Source organism: Enoplosus armatus, chromosome 6 (genome assembly GCF_043641665.1).
Source record: "Enoplosus armatus isolate fEnoArm2 chromosome 6, fEnoArm2.hap1, whole genome shotgun sequence".
NCBI classification, from domain to species: Eukaryota; Metazoa; Chordata; class Actinopteri; order Centrarchiformes; family Enoplosidae; genus Enoplosus; species Enoplosus armatus.
In genome coordinates this window covers 1,808,221-1,829,959 of record NC_092185.1, presented here as the reverse complement: position 1 = coordinate 1,829,959, position 21,739 = coordinate 1,808,221, and the positions used below count along the sequence as shown (strand labels likewise).

The following is a 21,739-nucleotide window of genomic DNA, read 5'->3' as shown; positions in this document are numbered from 1 at the left end:
GCTGAGCACTAAAGACAAATGCATGAAGCCTCAGTGTGATTTGATCTGTAGCGCTGGTATGCATCCACCTCCTACAGCTACACTCATTTCAGTATATTTAGCATGTTAGAAGACTTTCATTGTCTCTCTTCAAGTAGGAAATCAAAAGTATTTGATCCCATCTCCAGGGGAGCTGCCGTCAGTCATTTCTGGGGTTTACTCAACATCTATTCACTTCACTTTCACTTCATTTTATTCATAGTGTAAACTTCACCATTTAAGTTCACATTAAAGTGAAAAGAGCCATGTCAAAATCTTGTAAAGCATTTTGAGGACAATGTATTTGAACTGAAAGTGACGTCGCACCTGCACAGGTGCTGTATCGCCTGTGTGCCTGTTTTTAATGGAAATCCTTGGTGCTTTTGGGGACAATCAGCACACCGTTTTATTTTTTTCTCTTTTCTTTCAACTACCTCCATTTCTTAATTGAGAAAAGTTTTGTGCCGTATATCTCAAGGCTGTAACCAGCCCTGCGTACAATCTTCCAGGTGACTATGCTGGGTTTCCAGGCTGTGGCCTCCTGCGTCTGCACAGCACTTACCGCCACGACCTGAAGATCTACGCCTCTGATGAAGGCCGGGTGCAGATGACAGCCGCTGCTTTCGCGAAGGTAACTCTGCCCACGGACCTGAAAGACTACGTCATGTATAGCTGATGTTATTTAAACACTTGAGTGAGGGCTTAAATCTCGGGGACAGAATATCTCTCTGGATGTTTGAGGTCCACTGAGTGAAAAATACTGTGATCAGTATTTGTATCACCTTTAGTAACAGAGGGGACTTACTGCACAGTAGATAAGGGATGCTTTCTTATCGGGGAACACTGTAGTGTAATTAATGTCGGTTCAGATTGGCCAGCAGCGATTAGGATGAGGCATTAAACACGCATAAATATCATTATGTAAATCTTCTGGTTATGAGTCTGAGTCTCATGTTTTACATACAGGAGTTTGCATAGTGGAGTAATGCATGCATGTGTACAGGCTGTTTGTGATGTGTTGATATGGATACAGCTGCAGTTCTTTTGAAGACACAGTATTCTGCGTAGTGCGACTCTAAAGTTGGCCTGCAGCTAAGAACTCTTTTGAGTCTATAAAATGTCAGAAAACAGTGAATAATATTAGATCATAAAACACAAAGAAATGTAGAAAATCTTCACATTGAGAAACAAGCAAATATTTGGCAATTACAAACAGACGATCTATTAACAAAATAAATACAGATTTAATTTCATGTCAACCGACCAATCAGACTAATCGATTCGTCTACTATTTGTTTCAGCTCTGCTTGATGGAATATAAAATGTGATTTGAGGATTTATGCAAAATGAAATATTGGGAAGTATTTTAAGCATTAAAGGTCTTTAGACACTTTTTATTTTATAAATGACTGTGAAAACAGGCTTTTCTGTCTAAATATCCAGAAGACTAAGTCGCATTTTAAGAAGCTGCAGATCCACAATAAGAAAAATTAAGGTGCTTGAATACTTTTTCCAAGACCTTAGTTTCTCGGGGGGGAAAAAGAGCCCCGATTCTGAAACACGTCACTCTGCATGTAGAGAATGTATTTCTCTCACAAATGCCACACAATTACTTCAGGTGGAGTTCTCTGGTTCCTCTGCAGGGTCTCCTGGCTCTGGAGGGGGAGTTGACTCCGATCCTGGTTCAGATGGTGAAGAGTGCCAACATGAACGGACTGCTGGACAGCGACAGCGACTCTCTGACTGACTGCCAGCAGAAGGTGAAGGCCAGGCTGCATGAAATCATGCAGAAGGGCCAGGAGTTCACGCAGGACGACTATCAGAAGGTATGTGGCAAACCTGAGACGCTGAAGCCAGTAAGCTTCCACATGTTCAGTGTAAACAGTTGCTTCACAAGACTTCATTCAAATATTTCAACTTTTCCAAAGAATTGTGAAAATATTGTTATGCAAGTCTCATTGTAACTTACTGCACGGACGATGTGGCTTGTTTAAGCTGATCCCAGTGCAGTAATGAATGCAATAAAGTGTCAAAGACTAAATATTAGATGCCTTTAGCTCCCATTTTTGTCCTCATCTCTCATTTCCTTCAGCAGCTTCATCATTTTAGGGTATCAGCAAAATCTCTTTTCACGCCACCTCATAAATATAATTGTAATTTTTGATGCTAAACATCTTTTTATACCAAACAACAAGTCCTGTCTGGCTGCTTTCTTTGATATGATGTTACATAGAACGTGTTCTCTAGTTCCTTCTGCTTCCTCTGTGTCCCAGTTGGCACCGACTGGCAGCCCATCGCTGGTGAACTCGATGGAGATCATACAGAATCCAGTCAAAACCTGTGACAAGGTGTACGCCCTCATCCAGAGTCTCACCTCACAGATCCGCAAGAGACTGGAGGACCCCAAGTCTGCAGGTAGTGTGAAGGCCTTGTACCTGTATAGAGGTTCAGGTGTGCAGAAGAAAAGATATGCAGCTGCATTTGAAAAGTTATTAAAATGATTTACTCTGTTGGTTTAGTCTGCATGAGCCAGACAGAAGCAGAAACAGTTCAAACGTGTCCATGTAATGAAATGTCGAGTGTGTTTTCAGAGGCGGTCACCTGCGTTAACATTTACAATATGTTAAAAATCACAAGATTAGTCCTCTTGTGTTTTTCCACCAGACCTGCAGCTTTACCACAGCGAGACGTTGGAGCTGATGCTGCAGCGCTGGTCCAAACTGGAGAGGGACTTTCGCACCAAGAACGGCCGCTACGACATCAGCAAGATCCCGGACATCTACGACTGCATCAAATACGACTCGCAGCACAACGCCTCGCTCGGACTGGAGGACACGCTGGAGCTGTTCAGACTGTCCCGCGCCCTGGCTGACATCGTCATACCGCAGGTTAGAGGAGATTTCACCCCTTAACTGGGTTTCCTTTAGTACTGAATTGTTTTTTAATATTGGGATATTACATTTTCTATAAAATGTGTACGCCAGAAAAGAAAACGTATGTAGTTAAGTCATCTGGAGGAGTCGAGGAATGTCACATTATTTGAACAAATATATCATCATAAGACTTTTTGCTGATAATTTCACACATTTATCGCATTAAATGGTGTTCGTGAAGCCAGTAATTTTCCCCTTTGAGCATAAAATCTAACTTTATTGATCCCTGTGGCAAGATTACAGTGTTGTGACTCAGCAGAAAGAAAACGAGCTATAAAGTATGCCATAAACAGTGAAACACTACATCAGTTATAAGTTCATTCTGCTACCTGCATGAATGTGTCACTTATTATCTGTGTTCGTCCTGTGATGCTGGATAATGTTTCTCCCCAAAATATGCTGAGATGAGGCTCCGCCCCCTCATGACCGTGAAGAAGTAGATTAAAAAGAAGTGCGTGAAAGTGTTCAAATGGCTTTTTCTTTTCCTTTCATATCCGTATCAGGAGTATGGCATCAGCAAAGCAGAGAAACTGGACATCGCTCAGGCTTACTGTGTTCCTCTAATGAAGAAAATCCAGCTGGACCTGCAGAGGACCCACGAGGACGAGGCCGTTAACAAGCTGCACCCCCTGTGAGAATACCAGCCGCCCCTGAAGCACACACAAACATGTTTACATGTATATATGCTCAGCACATATAGAGTGTGTGTGTTTATAGAGGTTACTGTGTTGACTGACAAGCGTTGGGTCACTCCCTGTCCTCTGGTGTCCAGGTATTCTCGTGGTGTGATGTCTCCTGGTCGTCACGTCCGCACGCGTCTCTACTTCACCAGCGAGAGCCACGTCCACTCGCTGCTCAGCGTCTTCCGCTACGGAGGACTGCTGGACGTACGCTCTCATTTTATCATGTCTGAATAGTTTCTCTCTGTGTCTGAGGGTGATGTGCGACAATAAGAGGAGATCTAGAAACAGAGGCTTATTCTTAAAGTTGCACCAAGTGCGAGCAGGTAAACGTCCGTATCGGATGGAGACTTTATGGAGTTGAAGTCAGCCTGGTGGGTGTGATGAATATATTAGCAGAGGTCTACTGGATGGGATTATAAATCGACTGTATTAACATGTTCAACCTCAGAAATGTTCCAAACATCCCTAAACTTCATTGCAGGATTCACTAAATGACAGTAAAGTTCGTATTGAAATAATTAGTTATTAATGTTTATGTTTGTGTGTAATGTAGACACACATTTGTCATCATCGTACATTCATATTGGACAAATCTCGTTGATATCATGATACTGAGATGGCTACGTTGCCGAGCCCTAACGATCGATATCTTCTGTCATAGATTATGAAGGATAAGGACATTATCACCTCGTTGTCTCAAACGTGACGCCTTTTGTTTCGTGGTGTTGTCGTGATTTTATTTTGGTTTTATTCAGGTGGTTTATTGATAAGGGTGTTAGTTCATGTGTGTGTGTCGAAGGTGTCGTTTGCATGTGTTGACTGTGTGTGTGTGTGTGTGTGTGTGTGTGTGTGTGTGTGTGTGTGTGTGTGTGTGTCAGGAGGAGAAGGACCAGCAGTGGAAGCAGGCAATGGACTACCTGAGTGCTGTGTCTGAACTCAACTACATGACCCAGATAGTCATCATGCTGTATGAAGACAACAATAAGGTCAGCCTAACTGTGTCCTTGTCCTTGACATTCAGTCGGCGTCTCCGCGGAACCTCTGTGTTTATTTTTGTCTTGATATCTGCGTGGTGGGCAGGACCCCTCCTCAGAGGAGCGTTTCCATGTTGAGCTTCACTTCAGTCCAGGAGTCAAAGGGTGTGAGGATGAGGAGAACGTACCTCTTGGCTTCGGCTTCCGACCAGCGTCCTCAGAGGTGTGTGTGTGTGTGTGTGTGCGCGTCATTGAATATATTCCTAATGTGTTTGTTATGTTTGAGAACACTCACTGTACCAGTTTGATGAATCATAGAGTTGCAGGACTGTATCTGGAAGGGGAGGAATGACTTCATCTCTGTATGTTTGTGTATCGGGGCGGCCTTTCCACCACTGTTCCACTTTCTGGTAATTAATTGTGAACTGCCAACAGTGGAGGGTTTTTAATCTTCCTTTGCTGGACACAAAGTTTGGTTTTACATTCAGAGTTCTTCTTCAGTGATGATTAACTAAGTTTTGTGAACTGTGTGAGTAACAACTGGAAACAATTCAGTTCAAAAAAGTCATAAAAACAAATCCTTGTTCATAATACTCTGCCATGTTCTCGTATGTGAAGATAACCATGTTGACAAACATTTGTTAGGGTCATGTTTGATTGGTGTAGGACGGCTCAGGTGGTTTCGCTGTCTGTCCCTGTGCACGTGGCTCCGTGGACAACAATATATTCAATTATTTCCTGTGTTCTCTGACCAATCAGAATCAAGACAAAAAGCCCAATCAGGGCAGTCTGGAGGACCTCTCCCAGGACCAGCCAGACCAGGCACTTCCTGTCTCTGAGCCAATCAACATCCAGCGAAGGTCCCCCATGATCCGTAACCGCAAGACGGGCTCCATGGAGGTACCAAACATAGTGCTGGTGTTTCAGGAGGAGGCAGGATGTGAAGCTAATAATGACAGAACCAGACTGGCTTTTTATTTTCTCTCTTCAGTGTCTTTGTTCTGTTTTTATATCAAACGTTTTGTTTGAATGGGAGACATCAGGTCCCTGATTTACTGTGGCAGCCGTCTCAGTCTTAACCCCCTGGTCTCCATGGCCCCACTCAGGTCCTCTCTGAGACCTCTCCCACCCAGTCCTCCAAAGGCTGCACATCCCACCGACTCTTCCCCTCCTGTTCACGCCAGTCTCCTGAGATCAAACCAACCAGTGGCCTAGGTGGGCACCTCGAGTGTGTGTGTGTGTGTGCGTGAGAGTGTGTGAGAGTGTGAGTGTGAGTGTGAGTGTGAGTGTGTGTGTTTATGCCAGCAGACACAATGACCTCACAACACATTTATCTCCACCTGTCACCACTGATCCTCCCCCTCATCACAAGCCCCGGCTGTGACTCCCCCCCCCCTCACCCTCCCACCTTTCCATATCTCTCTCTGTCTCCTCCTTTATTTCTTTGTCTGTTTTTCTTTCCATCACCCCCCCCCCCCTCCCCTCTTTCTGACAGTCACATAGCTTCCATCCCAGCTTAGCTTAGCAGCAGCCGAACAGGATCAGACTCCAAACTATGTAGGCAAGAGGTCAGCGGAGAGAGTTGCGTTCACAGGTCTGTGGTGTCACATAGTGTTCAGAGAACCATACTGATACCCCTGCTGGGTGATAAAGTGACAACATAGGGAACATACTGTTGGTGTTTCTATCTCTTATTTCTGAGGTCTTTACAGGAAACTAAGCAAACGTCTGGAAATCAAATTGAGTCACTGGACTCTTTTAAATAAGTCAATAATATTGTAGAACTTTGAAATATAGAATGTGTCCAGATTCCATACTACATAGATAGTCATTGTTGACAGTATGTGTACTATATACTGTCATGGTGCAGTTGTTGCTGTTAACATACAAAACAGTGTACAAGGTGCTTCACAGTTTTGTAACAACAGGAAATGATTCAATACGTGCGCCAACTCTCGTCAGTCAAAGTGCAACATGGGACGGCTGCTGCCAAGTAAACTTCACAAAGTGAAAGCAGTAGATTTAATACAATAATATTTTGTCTTTATTTAATTTGCAGCTGTGAGTAGCTCCTCCATTTTCTTTGTGCATTGCATCCTGGGACAATCATGCACATACGGAGCTGTGGTGTTACCAGACAGACTAATGACATTTAAATCACCGTATAAACAAGCACATATTACAGTTGAGTTCACATCACTGTTTAAGATGAACGATGAGCACACAGTGAGGGAGGTTTATAACAGTACAGTCTTGTACACTTGATAAGCTCATTAGGTCTGGAATTAATTTGTAGAGCACTCCAAAAAATATTACCCAGCAGCGTGACTAATAAACCATGTTGTTTCCAGCTAATTGTGAAAAAATGTGAGCCAGCGTTTTGAGATAATTTGTTCTAAAATTGCAGGAAATGTCATTTAATAATTAGTCTTCTGTGAAAAGAGGTACATAGTTAAAGTATTGTGCTTGACAAAGTGTAGATATGAATAGCTGTAGCTATATTTATGAGCAGCTGTATGTTACGGTACATGACGGCAGTCTAACTAGCTTTTTGTTGCTGTCTGGTAACACCTCGAACAATATGAAACAATCAACAATTCTCTTTAAAAATGTGTTCTATATTGCACCAAATATGGCTTTTGGAACCCTCTTAATTTAGGTGTTTGGGTAGTTCTTCCTGACCCCCTTATCATGGTTCACAGAAAGCGTTAAAATGCCAAAAATGTTCCAAATCGGCTGCATCAGAGTTTTTTAAAGTACCTCCCTGGGTCCCTCAAACTGATTTAACCTCTACCTTAATGAAAGGACCCTTGAAGGACTCTTGTTTTGCTGTGTGTGCAGTTTCCATGTAACCTCCAATAACCTGCTAACATGGTGGCACTCACACAAGCATGAAAGGCGTGGAGGAAACCATAAAACCATGAGTGTGAGAACAGGGAGTGGAGTCACTCTGTGGACTCAGACTTCAGACCTGTGCATCACACTCGGCTACTTTTGTGCAGTTTATTTCCTTTGTTTGCACCATTAAGACATAATTAGACTAAAGGGACGAGTGCAGGAGTGGACGGAAGGCTATTGTGAGTCCTTTACAATGAGAAAGAAATCTTAGAGACGATGGAGTGTAACCGTAAACACCGGGCAGGTGGAAGGGCGGTATGGGTTAGTTCTCCCTAAACGTGTTCGTCAAACTGTCTGCTTAATAATCACAAGTCTGACAGCAGCAGTCGGTTCTCTGTTTGCACGACATGAAAGGAGCTCCGTGTAAAGCCTCTGTCAGTTTGTCATGTATAGAAAGTGTGAGGCTGCTGAGTGAACCCCTCCCTCTTCATCACCAACGCAGACTGCACAGGTCACCAACCAGAGCAGCAGGTGTCAGGGACGACCCCCCGGCAGTGAGCTGCTCTTCATACCTTCATACTGTTTATAGAACACACACACACACACACTTACAGGGTTGTAATGGCATGGTGTGTAATAAAAACTAATACTCACCCCCCCCCCCCGGCTCCTCCTCACACAGGCTCGCACTGCTCGGGCCTCTTCAGTGCCTCCGCCCTCGGGGTGTCCTGTAGCGCCCCCAACCTGCGGGATTACGTCCGCACGCACCACCACCACCGAAAACCGCCTCTGTCCCCCGGCAGCCTGCCGTGCCAGATTGGCATGTTCGGTACGTTCACGCCATCCTGTCCTCCTGCACTCGCGGGTCTTTTCATCTCTTTTCCTTGTCGAGCAGCTCCGAACTCTTTCTGCCTTCAGATTATCTTCTCTTCTCTTTTCGCTCTTTAAGCTTCAGACACCCGAAGATTTTTGGGACATTCAGTATTGTCGCGTGTTTTTTTTCTTCCTTCCTCCTTCTGCTCCCAGAACAAAACAGCGATTTCAATCTGTTGCATCACATTTCATGAGTGATTTACTTTGCAGTGTGCATGATTAGGGCACTGGTTTGACAGCACAGTGATTGGCTGTGCAGCAGATGCTGAGCATGCAGCCTTACATTGGACTATCGGTGATCAATGTTCCTCCAGATCAGCATGTCCACTCGGTGATCACACCACTGTCTGCTTGGGTTTGAATGTGTTCAAATGTTCTCTCTCTCTGTGCATGTTGTTTTGCGGCTCCACATCCTCTCTCAGGGAATTTAATTTCATAATCCACAGTAAATTAGTTTTTGTGTCTGGAAGCCAGAAGTCTGGCTTTTTTCATTAATCACAATTTACGGTAATCCTAACATTAAGAAACTCAGCCTGTTATTTGGAACAGATATGTTTTCAACACCCAATAATCCACCTTTTAAATAATCCTCAGTCGCATTCTCCCTCCCCACCCGCTTCCCTCCGTCTCATGCTGGTAATGGCAAGTACAAGCTGTTTTTACAGCCACCAGGGGTCCTTATAACAGGTTTGATCGTCCCAAACATCTGGATTGTGTATCATTCTCATGGTCCCAGCTGTTTTAGCTACACACGTTTGTTCAGTACTTTCCTCAGGTGAAGTCAGCAGCAGATCGTTTTACTAGTCAATGATACGGATGCATATGGATCTGCACAAACTGCAGGGATTTTTTTTTCCCCACTGCGGCTTTTAAACACAAGAAACTGAGCTGTTGAGTTTATCCACCGGGTGTCACTCTGACTGCGAGGCTGCACACTGCCAGGAGCAAACAGATGCCGTCCTCTCTCACTTCTGTTGCATCATGTTATCTTCTCCGAGGAACAGGTGAGGGTCTGCTGCTCGTTTCATGGAAGAGAGGGCTGCATCAGGACAACACGGTAGTGTTTCTTTTAGTTTAATTCAGACCTGAGAATGACCTGCAGTGGTTCCAAACCTTTATTGTCTCATGTGCCCCCACAGCCCTGTCAGATGACTTCAAATACCCCTTCATCAACACCACCCGTCATGTTCCAAATGAGTTCTTTTTGAGTGGATTTTAAACCTGATGTAATTTAACATTATTAATTATATAAAAGTGGATATTCTTACAATCATTTAGAGATCCTGGATCCTGGAAAGAGACCAAGCCTAAACATCTGTTTTATTTTCATTAGGTTTGGTCAAGTTAGCATTGCTACTATTACCACTTAGTTGGTTCTTTCAACCATTTGTTTATTACTTTAAAGTGTCTATGATCAATATTTTTATATTGACAATGGATCACATGTATGTCACTTGTAGATGAGCCCAGAGAGAATTATCACCTGAATCTACAGTTCACCTGAGCTCTGCAGAGTCAGCTCAGTGTTTAGCTGTCCAGGCCTTTACTGTTTTAGTTCACTCTCATCAACGGCTGTTTTCACCTCAAAAGCTCTGAAAAGCCACTCTACACTTCCTGCACACTTAGCGGCTAGCTGGTGAACTTGTCTAGTGGCCAGAAACATGACTTCAAACGAGAAATAACGTGTTAATTAGTGAGCTTTAGAGGTACATTCGGACAGAGCCAGGCTAGCTGTTTCCCCGTCCACTCTTTATGCTAAGCTAAGCTAACCTGCTGCTGTCTGTTGCTTCATACATACCCTACAGGTGTAGGAGTAGTATCAATCTTCTCATCTAACTCTCGGCAAGAAAGCCAATCGGTGTATTTCCCCTAAAAAGAAAGTCGGGAGCAAAAGACAGCAGTTCAAGCAAAGGAAGAAAAAGGAGATTTGACTCTCAGACCGTTTCCTGTCACAGAATAATGCCCTTTAGATCCAGCGTCACTCCTCCTGCATGTTTTCTGTACAGCCAAAACGTCCATCATTTACTCCACCTGCTCCTCCACCTTCACTTTCTCTGATCTCCTCTTTGTTTATTCAGAGATGAAGTCATTTTCATGCATGTTGGTAGACAGATGTTGATGAATCGACAGACCAGCTCTCTCTCTCATTCTGTTTTCCTCTCTTTTTTTCCCCCCTCATGTAGAAACATACAAACAATCAGGCAAACAGGCAGACACAGGTACCAGCAGTCCCAGTAATCCCAGTTACCTTTCTTATCTCCTCAGAGCTGTTCTCTATGCCGGCAGTAAAGAGATTTTCTGTGTCGTTTGCCAGGCATCCGACTAATGGTATGTCTGCTTTTATTCAAGTTTATTTCGACACTCCTCCAGTTTTTCCTGTTGTCTTGCATGACCTTTTTGTGGGAAAACATTTCCTGTTTTCTATTTTTTGGGGGGTTTGACGTTTGGCTGCGTTAATTACATGAAACGTCTCCAAGATTAAAATGATGCAAATTTTGAAAGAGTTTCTGTTTCACCACACGGTGTTTGTTGTACCTTGTGTTGTTTTCGGCCCTCACCTCTAACACCACCTGCTCTGCCTGCTCCTGTTTAATTTGCCTCTCTGCTGCTTCTTCAACGGATGGATGTGGATTATATATCTTCTGCCTTAGATATATTTCCACCTGTAGATGATCATGTGCACACATCGTAACATATCCTCACCTGCACTTGCTGTTCATTTTAAATCATTTATTCTCTTCATTTCTTAGTTTGTGCTATAAACGTTTAAGAGTCACATAAAACCAGCCTGTAAAACTGGGTTTAACTGCTTTTTCTGGTTGAAAGTTTCCCGCCTGTTTCACCTCTGACAACGCCCGCCGTCACTCGTGGCCGTGGTCAGAAATGTGCTCTGTTGAACGTGTAAGCCACGCCCGTGTCACAGCGTACCGACACCGTACGCTTCCACGTCACTGCAGCAAGGTGAGAAGTTAATCCCGGAGGTGTCGGCACAGACCGGCTGCTCACAGACCGGCTGCTCACAGACCGGCTGCTCACAGACCGGCTGCTCACAGACCGGCTGCTCGCAGACTCGGACAGCAAGACGTCGCTGAATGTGACTTTGAGTGTTTCTTCATCTGTTGGATCGCAGCTTTGCACCGACACACGAGGGAGAGGCGTGTTTAACCGGATTGTTTTCAGCGTTACAGAGATAATCAAACAGTTTGTTGATTAGTCGATTAATCTCTCTCCTTCTCCAGTGAGAACGCTTGCTGCTGCTTTGTTAATGGATGTTCATCCAGGACATTATGATGAGCATTTTTCACCATTTTCAGACATTTCACAGACCAAATGATTTTCTGAAATAACTGAGAAAATAATTAGCAGATGAATCAAGAATGAGAATAATCATTAGTTGCAGCCCCGTAACACAAAGACCCTTCTTGATCTTCTTAGTTGACGTCACTCTTGATGGCGAGTGTTTGTGTTACCTGTTTCGCTGACTGTGTCCAGCAGCAGCTGTCTGTCACTGAGAGCTGCTCCTCAGGTCATTGTGAAAGCATTCACTCTTTATTTTCTTGAAATGTGTTTTGAGGCAGTTTTTCCACGACCACTGTGTAACATTCATGGATGAACTCACTGCATCAGTGGCTCAGAAGCAGCCCGGCATGCGTCGGCGTTCTGATTAGTGCCGTCTGTACTTCAGCAGGAGGAACTGCATGTTGTCCGAGCACCAGGATCATCTGGCGTCCGTGTGATTCAGAAATCTGATCTAATGTTGACAAGTGTTGTAGTACGTATGTGGTTTGGATTAATATTTAATACAATAAGTGTGTTTTTATATCCCGACACATTCATCTTAATTATGCAGGCTGGTTTTTCTCTGCCTCGTTTCTTTAGTTTGGTTTTCAATGAACATTTTGGGAAGATAATTATTGCTGTGGAGTACTTTCAGCTGTGGGAGGCTTCGCTGATATAAAACATTTTTAGAACATTTTCAGTGTATTTTGTTTTAGATTGAGTCATAAATCAGTCGGGTCACATTTTCACAAAATCAATGCAGAGTTCTGGAGCGAAACTCTTCTTATTATCTGTTGATTAAAGTAGAACCTGATCCCAGACGTAATAGACTCTGGTGAGAGAGAGAAATGTAGAGTATATATTTATTTTTTAACCATTTTATATTTCGTAATTAGCTTGTCAGCGTATGAGGAAACCTGTTATGCTCACTGAGAAAACTAGAAAATTAGCGCTGATGAATTTCCCATCATGAACCGTCGACTTTTCTCACTCAGAACTTTGTTATTGGGAGAAATATTGTTTCTCTGGAGACGAAGCAACATCCACGCGGTTGCGTGAACCGGTATTATTGAGGACTCTGAGATCTGGTTCACCTGTTTCTGAAGCTGATCTTTGTCTCTGATGTCTTTTCACTGATTCTTTTTAAACTTGTGACGTCACAGATGATTGATTATTGATTACTGTGACTGCTGCCGTCTTTATTTGACCTCAGGTTATCTGTTAAACTTTAAACATACTGTTGAGCTCAGGTAAAGTTAGTCTGCTCAAAGGTCGAGACCTGTTTCCATCAAATGAAGTCAGACGTTGAAGCTACGTATTTGAACACTCTGCTCTACAAACACAGTCCGCCGTCCTGAAGCCACTTTGCTCTTTAGCTCTTTAGATGTGTTGCACAGCTGCTGTCGCTCCTCCTGCTCCTCCTCCTGCTCCTCCTCCTGCTCCTCCTCCTGCTCGTCTTCCTCTCTCCCTGCTCTGCCTCTCGTCCCTCAGAGCCCTCAGATGAGCTCCATGTAGTCCAGCTGCTGGTGGGGCTCCCCGCTGAGCCAGCCCTGCTGGGGCTTGCCCCTCTGGCTGTGGACGGGGCCATGACCCACCACCTCCGCCTCCTCAAGACCTGGCTGATGTCTGGTCAGGAGCTCCCGGAGTCCCTCTCGCTTCCTGTTGCCTCCTCTTCCTCCCTGTAGCTCCGTTCAGCTCTGCTCACTTCATGTTACCGTCCGACTGCAACGGCTGCTTTGAAAGCATGACATGTCCGTCTGTAATGTGACGTATTACAGAGTTAAACTAAATCTGGGGGGGGGGTTAGTTACGGGAGGGACTCGATCAGCTCAGTGAGATTTGATTGGGTCGTTCAATAGTGGGCGTGGTTTAGCGAACACCTCCCTATCTGCCATGTGTTATACTGTGGCATTATTGATTGGTGGATGTGTGTTTTACTACTTTGTGCATATTTATAATGTTGTGAATATAATTTTATAAGATATGTGATTTTATTCTTTATTCATTTTTAACATCTGGCCACGGACAGCAGATGGAAAGTAGCCTTTTCTGCTAACGCTGGCTAATTTACTGTTGATATATGAGCATTGTCCCTGTCAGATAAGCTAATAAAATAGAATGAATAGAAATGCTCTGCATGCAGACACAGGATTAAAACTGTTTTATTTCACTGTGCCTTTAAGTCCTGAGGTCCACAGTCCTTCCTTGATTGGACACCTATTGTGCCACTTGTGGAACTAGAAAAAGCTGCTTTATAATATGACAAACTTGAATCATACTTTTATACACTTCTTGAAACTAGATGTTGAAATGAATCTGCACAAGGACACTTGATGACCATCCTGAAGATGGATGTGCGTGCTCCATCCTAAAGAGAAAACACCCTGAAACTGGGCATTTGTTCGATAATGAGTTCTGCAGAAAGGACTCAGGTGTTGATGGCATCAATTTGGCCTTCGCACCGGGAGGTCGAGACTGGGCATCGCCGTCTCTCCCACAGCGCTCTGAAAAAGTGTTTCCTGGCCAGGTGGCAGATATTTGAGCGTCTGTTGAAGGATTTGGGTCATCGTCTCGTCCCTCTTTTTAATTGGCTAATTAAGCGGTGGCCTGTTCATAAACTGCTGATTGTGTGAAGCGTTTCTGGCGCACGTCTTGGCGCGTCGTGTCACCTTAACGGAGCTGAGCAATTATTCTTTTGCAGTCAGCGGAGATGACGTCTAATAAGTTACAGATGTTTTGTATTGTCGAGCAGATTGAGATTCTTTTGCTGCTTTGTCACGTTGACTTTATTTAAATATCACGGCCTCTGTTTCCTGTCCTGCTGTCTTTGTGTTCACATGTGTCGGTGAATGTGAGTGGTGCAGTGTAGCATCAGTCGCTTTCTGCTCCCACTGCATCTGGTGTGTGAGCTGAATGTGATATCCACATGGAGAGGCTGCAGCACAGACAGGGAGGAGGAAGAGGCGATAAATGCCATCTTGTGTTATTTTTATACAGGTCCTTAGAGTGCAGTGACAACAGAATGAGCAGTTGGAGGTGAGGATAAATGTCACGCCTAAAGAGCGAGGTCAAACGTGTGAATATGCGATACACATCTTAGTCTGCTGAGCCACCTAAACACTTCCTCCTGAGGCTTTGTAATATGAATTTAAGCCAAGCAGGTATTATTATTCTTGTCTCATCAAAGCTTTGGCAGGAAGCCCTTTTCATGTTGAACAGCGGTCTAATGAAAAAGCTAAAACAACAGTTAAAGTCTGTCAAGTGTCCTCCAGTCCTGTTGTTGTTGGTGTAAATCAGCCATTTAAAAATGTCATGTAGAGACATTTTACGTCTCAGACATAAAGTGTGAGACCCCTCAAATGATTTATAACCGTCTTGATGTCAATAAAAGGTTTCGTGTTGTGTACTGCGCATGAATGATCCCATGAGAAGCATTAACTCTGAGCAACTCCACCAAAACTCATATGTGCAAATTATCAACAGGGGAAATTCACACCGTGGCCCCCCCCCCCCAAGGCCTCGAATGGTTCCTGTACATTAAGTGCTGACTGCAGTCCGTTCCGCTTCTGTCGTTATTGGACAAGTTGTTTCAGGGAGTAGCTGTTTGGAAGAATCTGTTGTCATAGCACATTAGTCCTGGAGAAACGCAAGGCTGAGCAGCGTGCTCTGTGGGGATGTGGATGAACTGGAGGCGCTGCTTCAACCTTCATCCACCCCCCCTTTTTGTTTCGTGCTGGTCTTTGTCGGGCTGCACTGAATGAAACGCGCTTGTGTTTGTGTTTCGAAGTTGTGTTTCTCAGCACATACACACTTAATTTTGTCATTTTATGAACTAAATCGGATAAAAGGCAAGATGAGAGTAAATATAGTGAAGATAGAAATGTTTGATTACAAACTGTCTGAAGTCACATGACAATCATACGCAGTACAACACTGTGTTTTTATATTAAGAGGATTGATGTCAATCCACTTTCAATCCATTAATTATCGAATGTTTTGAAGAACTCGTCTTTTATGTTGCCACCTCATCATTAAGGTCAAAGGTCAGAGTTCACTTCTACTCGCTGTCTGGCTCAAGGACACTTCAGTTTTTTATTCTATGCAGGCGAGATTATTTTCTAACTCCATAATGTTCGGGACGTGTCGTTTCTCAGATGAATTGGCAGTTTGAACACAGACCTTCTGTATTTTATATCGTCAGCGTGGAAACTGAAGCGGACGGACGGTGTGCTGATCGATCAGCGTCGCTGAAACTTCCTGTTTAAAACGTGCAGAAACACAGTTCTATGGTTTGTTTTAGAAAGTGAACACACATGTCAACATAGTGTGGTGTGAACTCATCCACGCCTCCGTCCACGTTCACATGGTCTCGCTAACAGAAGGAAATTAACACCAGCCACATTTTGCTGATTATGTTTGTTGACATTAATTATGGCGGCTTCTGTCAGAGGCGGTAGGTCGACTGTACCAGCCACTAATTTTAGATCTTACAGTAGCCTGAAAGTCTGTGTGCCTAGTTAACAAATAAAAATGGCTGCCGAATGTCAATATGGCACTGAGAGAAGGAGGCACCCGGAGAACAGCCAACATGCACAGAGAGCTACAGCAGTGTCACCACTCCTCCTCGTCCTCCTCGTCCTCCTCGTCTGATGGAGACGTGGTACGACGGGCTCTCCTTCTGTCTCTCCCAACTGTGCTGCAGGCTTTGAAGGCTGCTCCATGGTGCCCTCTATCTACCCACTGGAGACGCTGCACAACTCGCTGTCGCTGAAGCAGGTGGACGAGTTCCTCAACACGGTGTGTGAGAGCAGCAGCGAGGCCCACGCCAAGACCATGAAAGGTAGGCCTGCTACACACCTGCTGCTCTCTGTTCAGCTTCGTTCTCTGCAAACGCTGCAGCACCAGTGCAGCAAATGTTTTAAACACATGAGGTACGTCATCAAAGGTTCGTACTGTCCAAGCTGTTTTCGTGCCGAAGCTGGAACTCCTTTAGAATTGTTCGATGAGAAGAGAAGAACCAGTCCAGGCCGAGATGTGTATTTATATTGCCGTCTTACTCGGAGATTTGTTGTTGGCTCTGTATTCCAGCTCATTGTATTTGAAAAGAAGTTTAAGGGTGTTTGAGGATGTTCACATTCACTTCATTCATTAGTAAAATGAGCCTAAGACATTTGTCTTTTGTGTCTTCGCTCCAGCGCTGTCCAGCCTGTTCGACTCTCAGAGCCAGACGTCTCTCTACAGCCCTCAGCAGCCTCTGTCCTCCTCTGGGTCTGAAACATCTCTTCGGCCTCCGAGCCAGCCTCTGTGGCGTAAGTAAAGCATTTATGGCACTGTGCAGTATGTAGGCCTACGTTTACCTCTTCTGATAAGATGGTGACTGTTGGTGCTGGAGATGAACTCTGTTCCCCGTCTCTAACTCAGTGTTTGTGTGGCTTCAATTCAGATGCATTTAATGTAAAACAGGAAAGTAAGAACAGTGGTTTTAAAGCCCCGTTCTGGCAGGTACACTCTAAATGTACCTCTCAAGAATCACTTTTAATCCTCAGCCTCTCCTGTGGAGCAGCTCTGCAGTCGGACCGTCGCTGCACTGAGAAGCTCCCATGTGTGAAAATGAGTAACTGTGCGACTGAGAAGCAGAGTGATGCTGAAAAAGGCCGTGCATGCTCAGCAAAACCCGGAGTAAGATGAAAAGGCCTTCAGCTCGACCTCCACGTAGCCGGCAGCAGATGTGACCCGATGGGCTTCATTTATCTGCGCTGACCTACAGCTCGCAGACACTAACTGGATCATCAGCGGGGGGTCAAGTCGTCCGCTGGAAGGCTCGCGTCCTTGAACGATTCTTTTCTTCATTTATTCATCTGTTGATCATTTTCACGATGTTTAGTGAAGTGAGTTGTAGATGACGAGATGAAGATAAATCAGAAATAAAAAATAAACCGCCAGTGTTTGTGGCAGTGATCTCACACTCGGACCATAAGAGTCGGATCACTTTACTCCTGCAGGAGCGACACGTTTCACTCAGCTGGAACCAGCAAATATTTGGCAATTTATTTTGATAAATTGAGATTGTTTTGTCGTCTGTTGTCTTTACAAGCTCCAGAATCAGTCAGCTAATTGATGAACAGTTTCTCTGGAGCATCATCTGCATATTAATGACGAAGAAGTTGGAGCTTTTCATGAACTCGCTGCATTCTTACAACATGATCTGTATTTCAGTCAACACATTTTTAATTAACTGAAGTCCTGAAACTGTCCGACAGAATCAGCGTCAGACAGTCACCCTCCTCTTCTTCCTCTTCTCTCTTCCCTCCCTCTTCTTTTTAATCCCCCTGGGGGGGGGGGGGGGTGAGGTGATTCATTTCTCCTCTTCTCAGTGTTGTTGATTGATGAAGCATCCACCCTCCTCTTTTTCATCCATCCTTCTGTATTTATTTATTTACTGTTTGTCCTCCTGTTTGCAAGTGCAGGACTATGTCACTCACATAAAGCCCAAATGTCAATGTTTCATGTGTCAAAATGATTGTGAGACATTTGTAGTCACTCTAGTGGAGGAACTCAGGTTATTTCTTGCTGCATGTGGGTTAAAAATGGCCTTAAATATTCCTTTTTAAAATGTATTGCAGCCAGATTATCGATATACACATTGGTGTACATGTGGCTTGATTCATGAAACCCAGAAAACTGTTTTCATGAAGTTCTCCATGGCAACAGAAGAGGAAGCGGATGGCGCTGTTGCTTTCCTGTTTTTGTACCAGATCACTCCCCCCACTTTGTTCACTTTGTGTCCCTCCACATGACGCACATACAGTAACAAATAATCCACGCTGTGAGTGGAGGGAGGGCTCGGGGCGGCGAGTAATGAGATTAATACTTCCATCAGGGATCGACGGTTGTTGAAAATGTAGGATTTGTTCCAGAGAATTGATGTTTTCATGTTACGGTTGAGGTCAGAGCTGTTTGGAAAATGTACGTCTGTGTTTCTGAGTTACAAAGATAATTGACTTAATTTTCTGTGTTTTTTTTTTGTTGTGTTTTTTTTAAAGATGGCAGTATCCCCTCCAGCGCTGTATCCAGTGCCGGCCCCTCCTCCCCAATCACAGAGAGCTCCGGCCTGAACTTCAGCTTCAGTGAGTAAACTGAAAAACACAAGGACCCCTGGGGACCCCTGGGGACCCCTGGGGACCTCTGGGGACCTCTGGGGACCTGATCCGAAGGCCTCGGTCCTCCTGCTCACAGTCGCTAAGCAGCGCAGGAGGAGATGCTGATTCTGGAGAGACTGAATAGAACCACTCAGACGGTTCATGGACTCTTGTGATGCACCCCAAACCACAGCTCCCTGCTCCGTAACGAGACGGGACGCTCTTCGTCCTCTTCACTCTGTCCACACATTCATTACAGTGCGTCAAGCCAACATTCAGACCAGTTGTGCCTTCAGTTGACTTCAGACGCTGCCGACGCTGAAACTGCTGTTTTAAGCCCAGATGCTGTTTCACGAAACATCTCTCACACCAGCCGCCTCCAGGCTGACCTTCGACAGGCGGCTGAAGTGCATCAACAACTGTGAGTTCAGTCATGGATTCGCATTTGAAATGTTGTGTTGCAGCCGTGTGGCTAGCCAATCGCAGCTCACCCTGGAACAAAACAGGCTGTTTTTGAAGTTCAAGTGAAATTTATTATCATTTGACTTCAGTTTGTGTGTTTCAGCCACAAACGTCTGGCAGGAAAGTGAATACGTGTTATTTATTTATTCCTTTAAGATACAAAGATGAACATCATGCAAACATCAGACACTTTTATGATTTCAGAGATTACAAAACGATTATTCTCAAGAGTCTGGAGGGATTTGGGTTATCATTTTAAAGTTAGCGTTAGCACGTTAGCTTCGGTACCCGCTACATTCAAGATGTTCATTCATACAACCAAAATAACATTTGAATAGTTTTGTTTTAAATTATTTAAAAAACAGGTATTTGTATACTATAGAACATGAGCCATCTGGATCAAACTGTACTTTCAATGACGGTCTGCTGTTAAAAGGAAACACAATTTATCTGTAAATGACATTTAAGAGAGTATTGTAGACACTGTCGGTTTCCTGCTGTATTTTTATTACTTTTTCATTTGGGGGGGGGGGGGGGTTACAAATCAACATCTGTAGTATAGTTTTATTTTAGAATAAAAGGGAAGAACCACTTGATTAAGTCAATAGTATAAATGTACTTTTACATAATGCCGGCTACCTGACGAGTTTTCTCCGTTGATGCTGAATTCTCAGACTGTTTCAGTTTGCTGTCGCACCAAATGTGTATTTTAATGTTCAGTGAATCAAGTGACAGTTTCTAATGACTTAATGAGTGACACTCAGGTAGACGTACCATGAATCTACAGGTGGAAAGTGGTTTCATCAACATGTGACTGAACTGGGGGGTCAATTCACTTTCAGTTACTTTAGAAAAGGAATAAATTCTGTGGTGAATTCACGTCAAGGAAACTCCAAAGAAATACTTTTATTACTTTGACCACAACTTGTAGAGTTAAAGCTCATAAAACAATGACTTCAGAGCGGCGTGCTGATGATCACGTTCAGAGTATGAAGGGGAGACATGAAACGCCTCCCCGCTCGGTTCAAACTGCTGAACTTGGAAATGAACTGACCCCCAAAACCTGGAAACACCTGCTGTAGAACAAACATGTATATGTGTATTTTTAGTCATCTTGGAAAGAGTTTTAGTTTTAGATTTGAAAAGGACTTTTTTTTTTTTACCTAAGGGTTGATGTAGGTAATTTTAGTTGTGTATTTATGTGATTATTTAATGTGCTATTTAACGTCAGCCAAAGAGGAAGAGTGTGTTTCTGTGATGAGTCTGGCTGCTGGAGAACAAAGTGGAGGTTCAGTGTGTAACGTTTCTGTCGATCTGTTGAGGTTCAGGTTGGAAGTGTTGGGGAGGAGGAGGAGGAGGAGGAGGAGGAGGAGGAGGAGGAGGAGGAGGAGGAGGAGGAGGAGGAGGAGGAGGAGGAGGAGGAGGAGGAGGAGGAGGAGGAGGAGGAGGAGGAGGAGGAGGAGGAGGAGGAGGAGAATAAAAAAATCAATTAAACAGTGAAAACATTGTTCATTATGTTATCAAGCACAACAAATCACATGTGTTCACAGCTGCCACAGGCCTGTTAGAGAGTGTGTGTGTGTGTGTGTGTGTGTGTGTGTGTGTGTGTGTGTGTGTGTGTGTGTGTGTGTGTGTGTGTGTGTGTGTGTGTGTGTAATGGCCCACAGTCCAGACACATAATCCTGTTATTGCTCCATAAACAAAGCTCCTTGTCTCACTTCTCTCCTTCTGTTTGTTTTTCTTTCTTTCCATCTCCATCACTTCTCTCCTACTCCGGCCCTTTTTTTCTTGCTCTCTCCTGTTTTCTCCTCCTCTCTTCCCCTTGTCTCCTCTCCTCATCTCCTCTCCTCATCTCCTCTCCTCCTTGATCTTGTCCCCCCCCCCACTTCAATATTTTTCCCCTCTTTCTCTCCTCTTTTTTTCCTCCCCCTCTTTGTCCTCTCACCTCGTCTCTCTCTTCTCGTCTCTCCCACTCCTCTTCAAACGGCTTTTAAGAATAGTGATGACTCATGCCTCCTCCTTTTGCTCCCATACGTTGCCATGGCGACGCCCCCAGATGTAATTGACTCCTCCTGAGCGACGCTGGGTGAATGCAGACAGACGGACGGACGGACGGAGAGAGGGACAGAGGGACAGAGGGACCGCCAACTCACCGGAAGCCAGGCGCTGATGTCATTTATTCTGTCTCTCTCTCAGGCTTTATTTCCTACATTCACACACACACTTAAACACACACACACTTAAACACACACACACACACACACACACACACACACACACACACACACACGTCCATTCATCCTGTCTCTATCAGCTCTTCCAGCCACACACACTTTCAGCCGTCTCTCTTGCTTCAGTTCAAACTACAGAAGCTGGAGGAACAGGAGTTGTTCTGTGTCAAGAATCCAAAAGAAAAATAATGTCGTTAATGCAGCTCAACGCAAAGTTTAGTGAAGAATGTCAGTAGATCTCTCCGGGTGAAGACCCTCTGGATGCCCTTTCCAGCCCTATTGTAGTGAGTTACCCCCCAAAACCTTGTG

At 44.3% G+C, this 21,739-nt stretch overlaps 1 protein-coding gene across 1 annotated transcript in view; it reads left to right on the top strand.

The window, feature by feature from the left end:
• ppip5k1b (diphosphoinositol pentakisphosphate kinase 1b) overlaps positions 1–18,758 on the top strand; it is a 31,862-nt gene extending 13,104 nt beyond the window's left edge. Inside the window, exons 16-30 of the mRNA XM_070908096.1 lie at positions 528–649; positions 1,662–1,844; positions 2,292–2,433; positions 2,683–2,906; positions 3,455–3,582; positions 3,724–3,838; positions 4,513–4,620; positions 4,715–4,831; positions 5,368–5,508; positions 5,715–5,823; positions 8,129–8,275; positions 10,585–10,647; positions 16,301–16,438; positions 16,794–16,907; positions 18,642–18,758. Coding sequence (XP_070764197.1) covers positions 528–649; positions 1,662–1,844; positions 2,292–2,433; positions 2,683–2,906; positions 3,455–3,582; positions 3,724–3,838; positions 4,513–4,620; positions 4,715–4,831; positions 5,368–5,508; positions 5,715–5,823; positions 8,129–8,275; positions 10,585–10,647; positions 16,301–16,438; positions 16,794–16,907; positions 18,642–18,733 — 1,943 coding nt within the window. The 3' untranslated portion in view covers positions 18,734–18,758. The remainder of the gene's footprint in view (positions 1–527; positions 650–1,661; positions 1,845–2,291; positions 2,434–2,682; positions 2,907–3,454; positions 3,583–3,723; positions 3,839–4,512; positions 4,621–4,714; positions 4,832–5,367; positions 5,509–5,714; positions 5,824–8,128; positions 8,276–10,584; positions 10,648–16,300; positions 16,439–16,793; positions 16,908–18,641) is intronic.
• Positions 18,759–21,739: the final 2,981 nt, after the last annotated feature.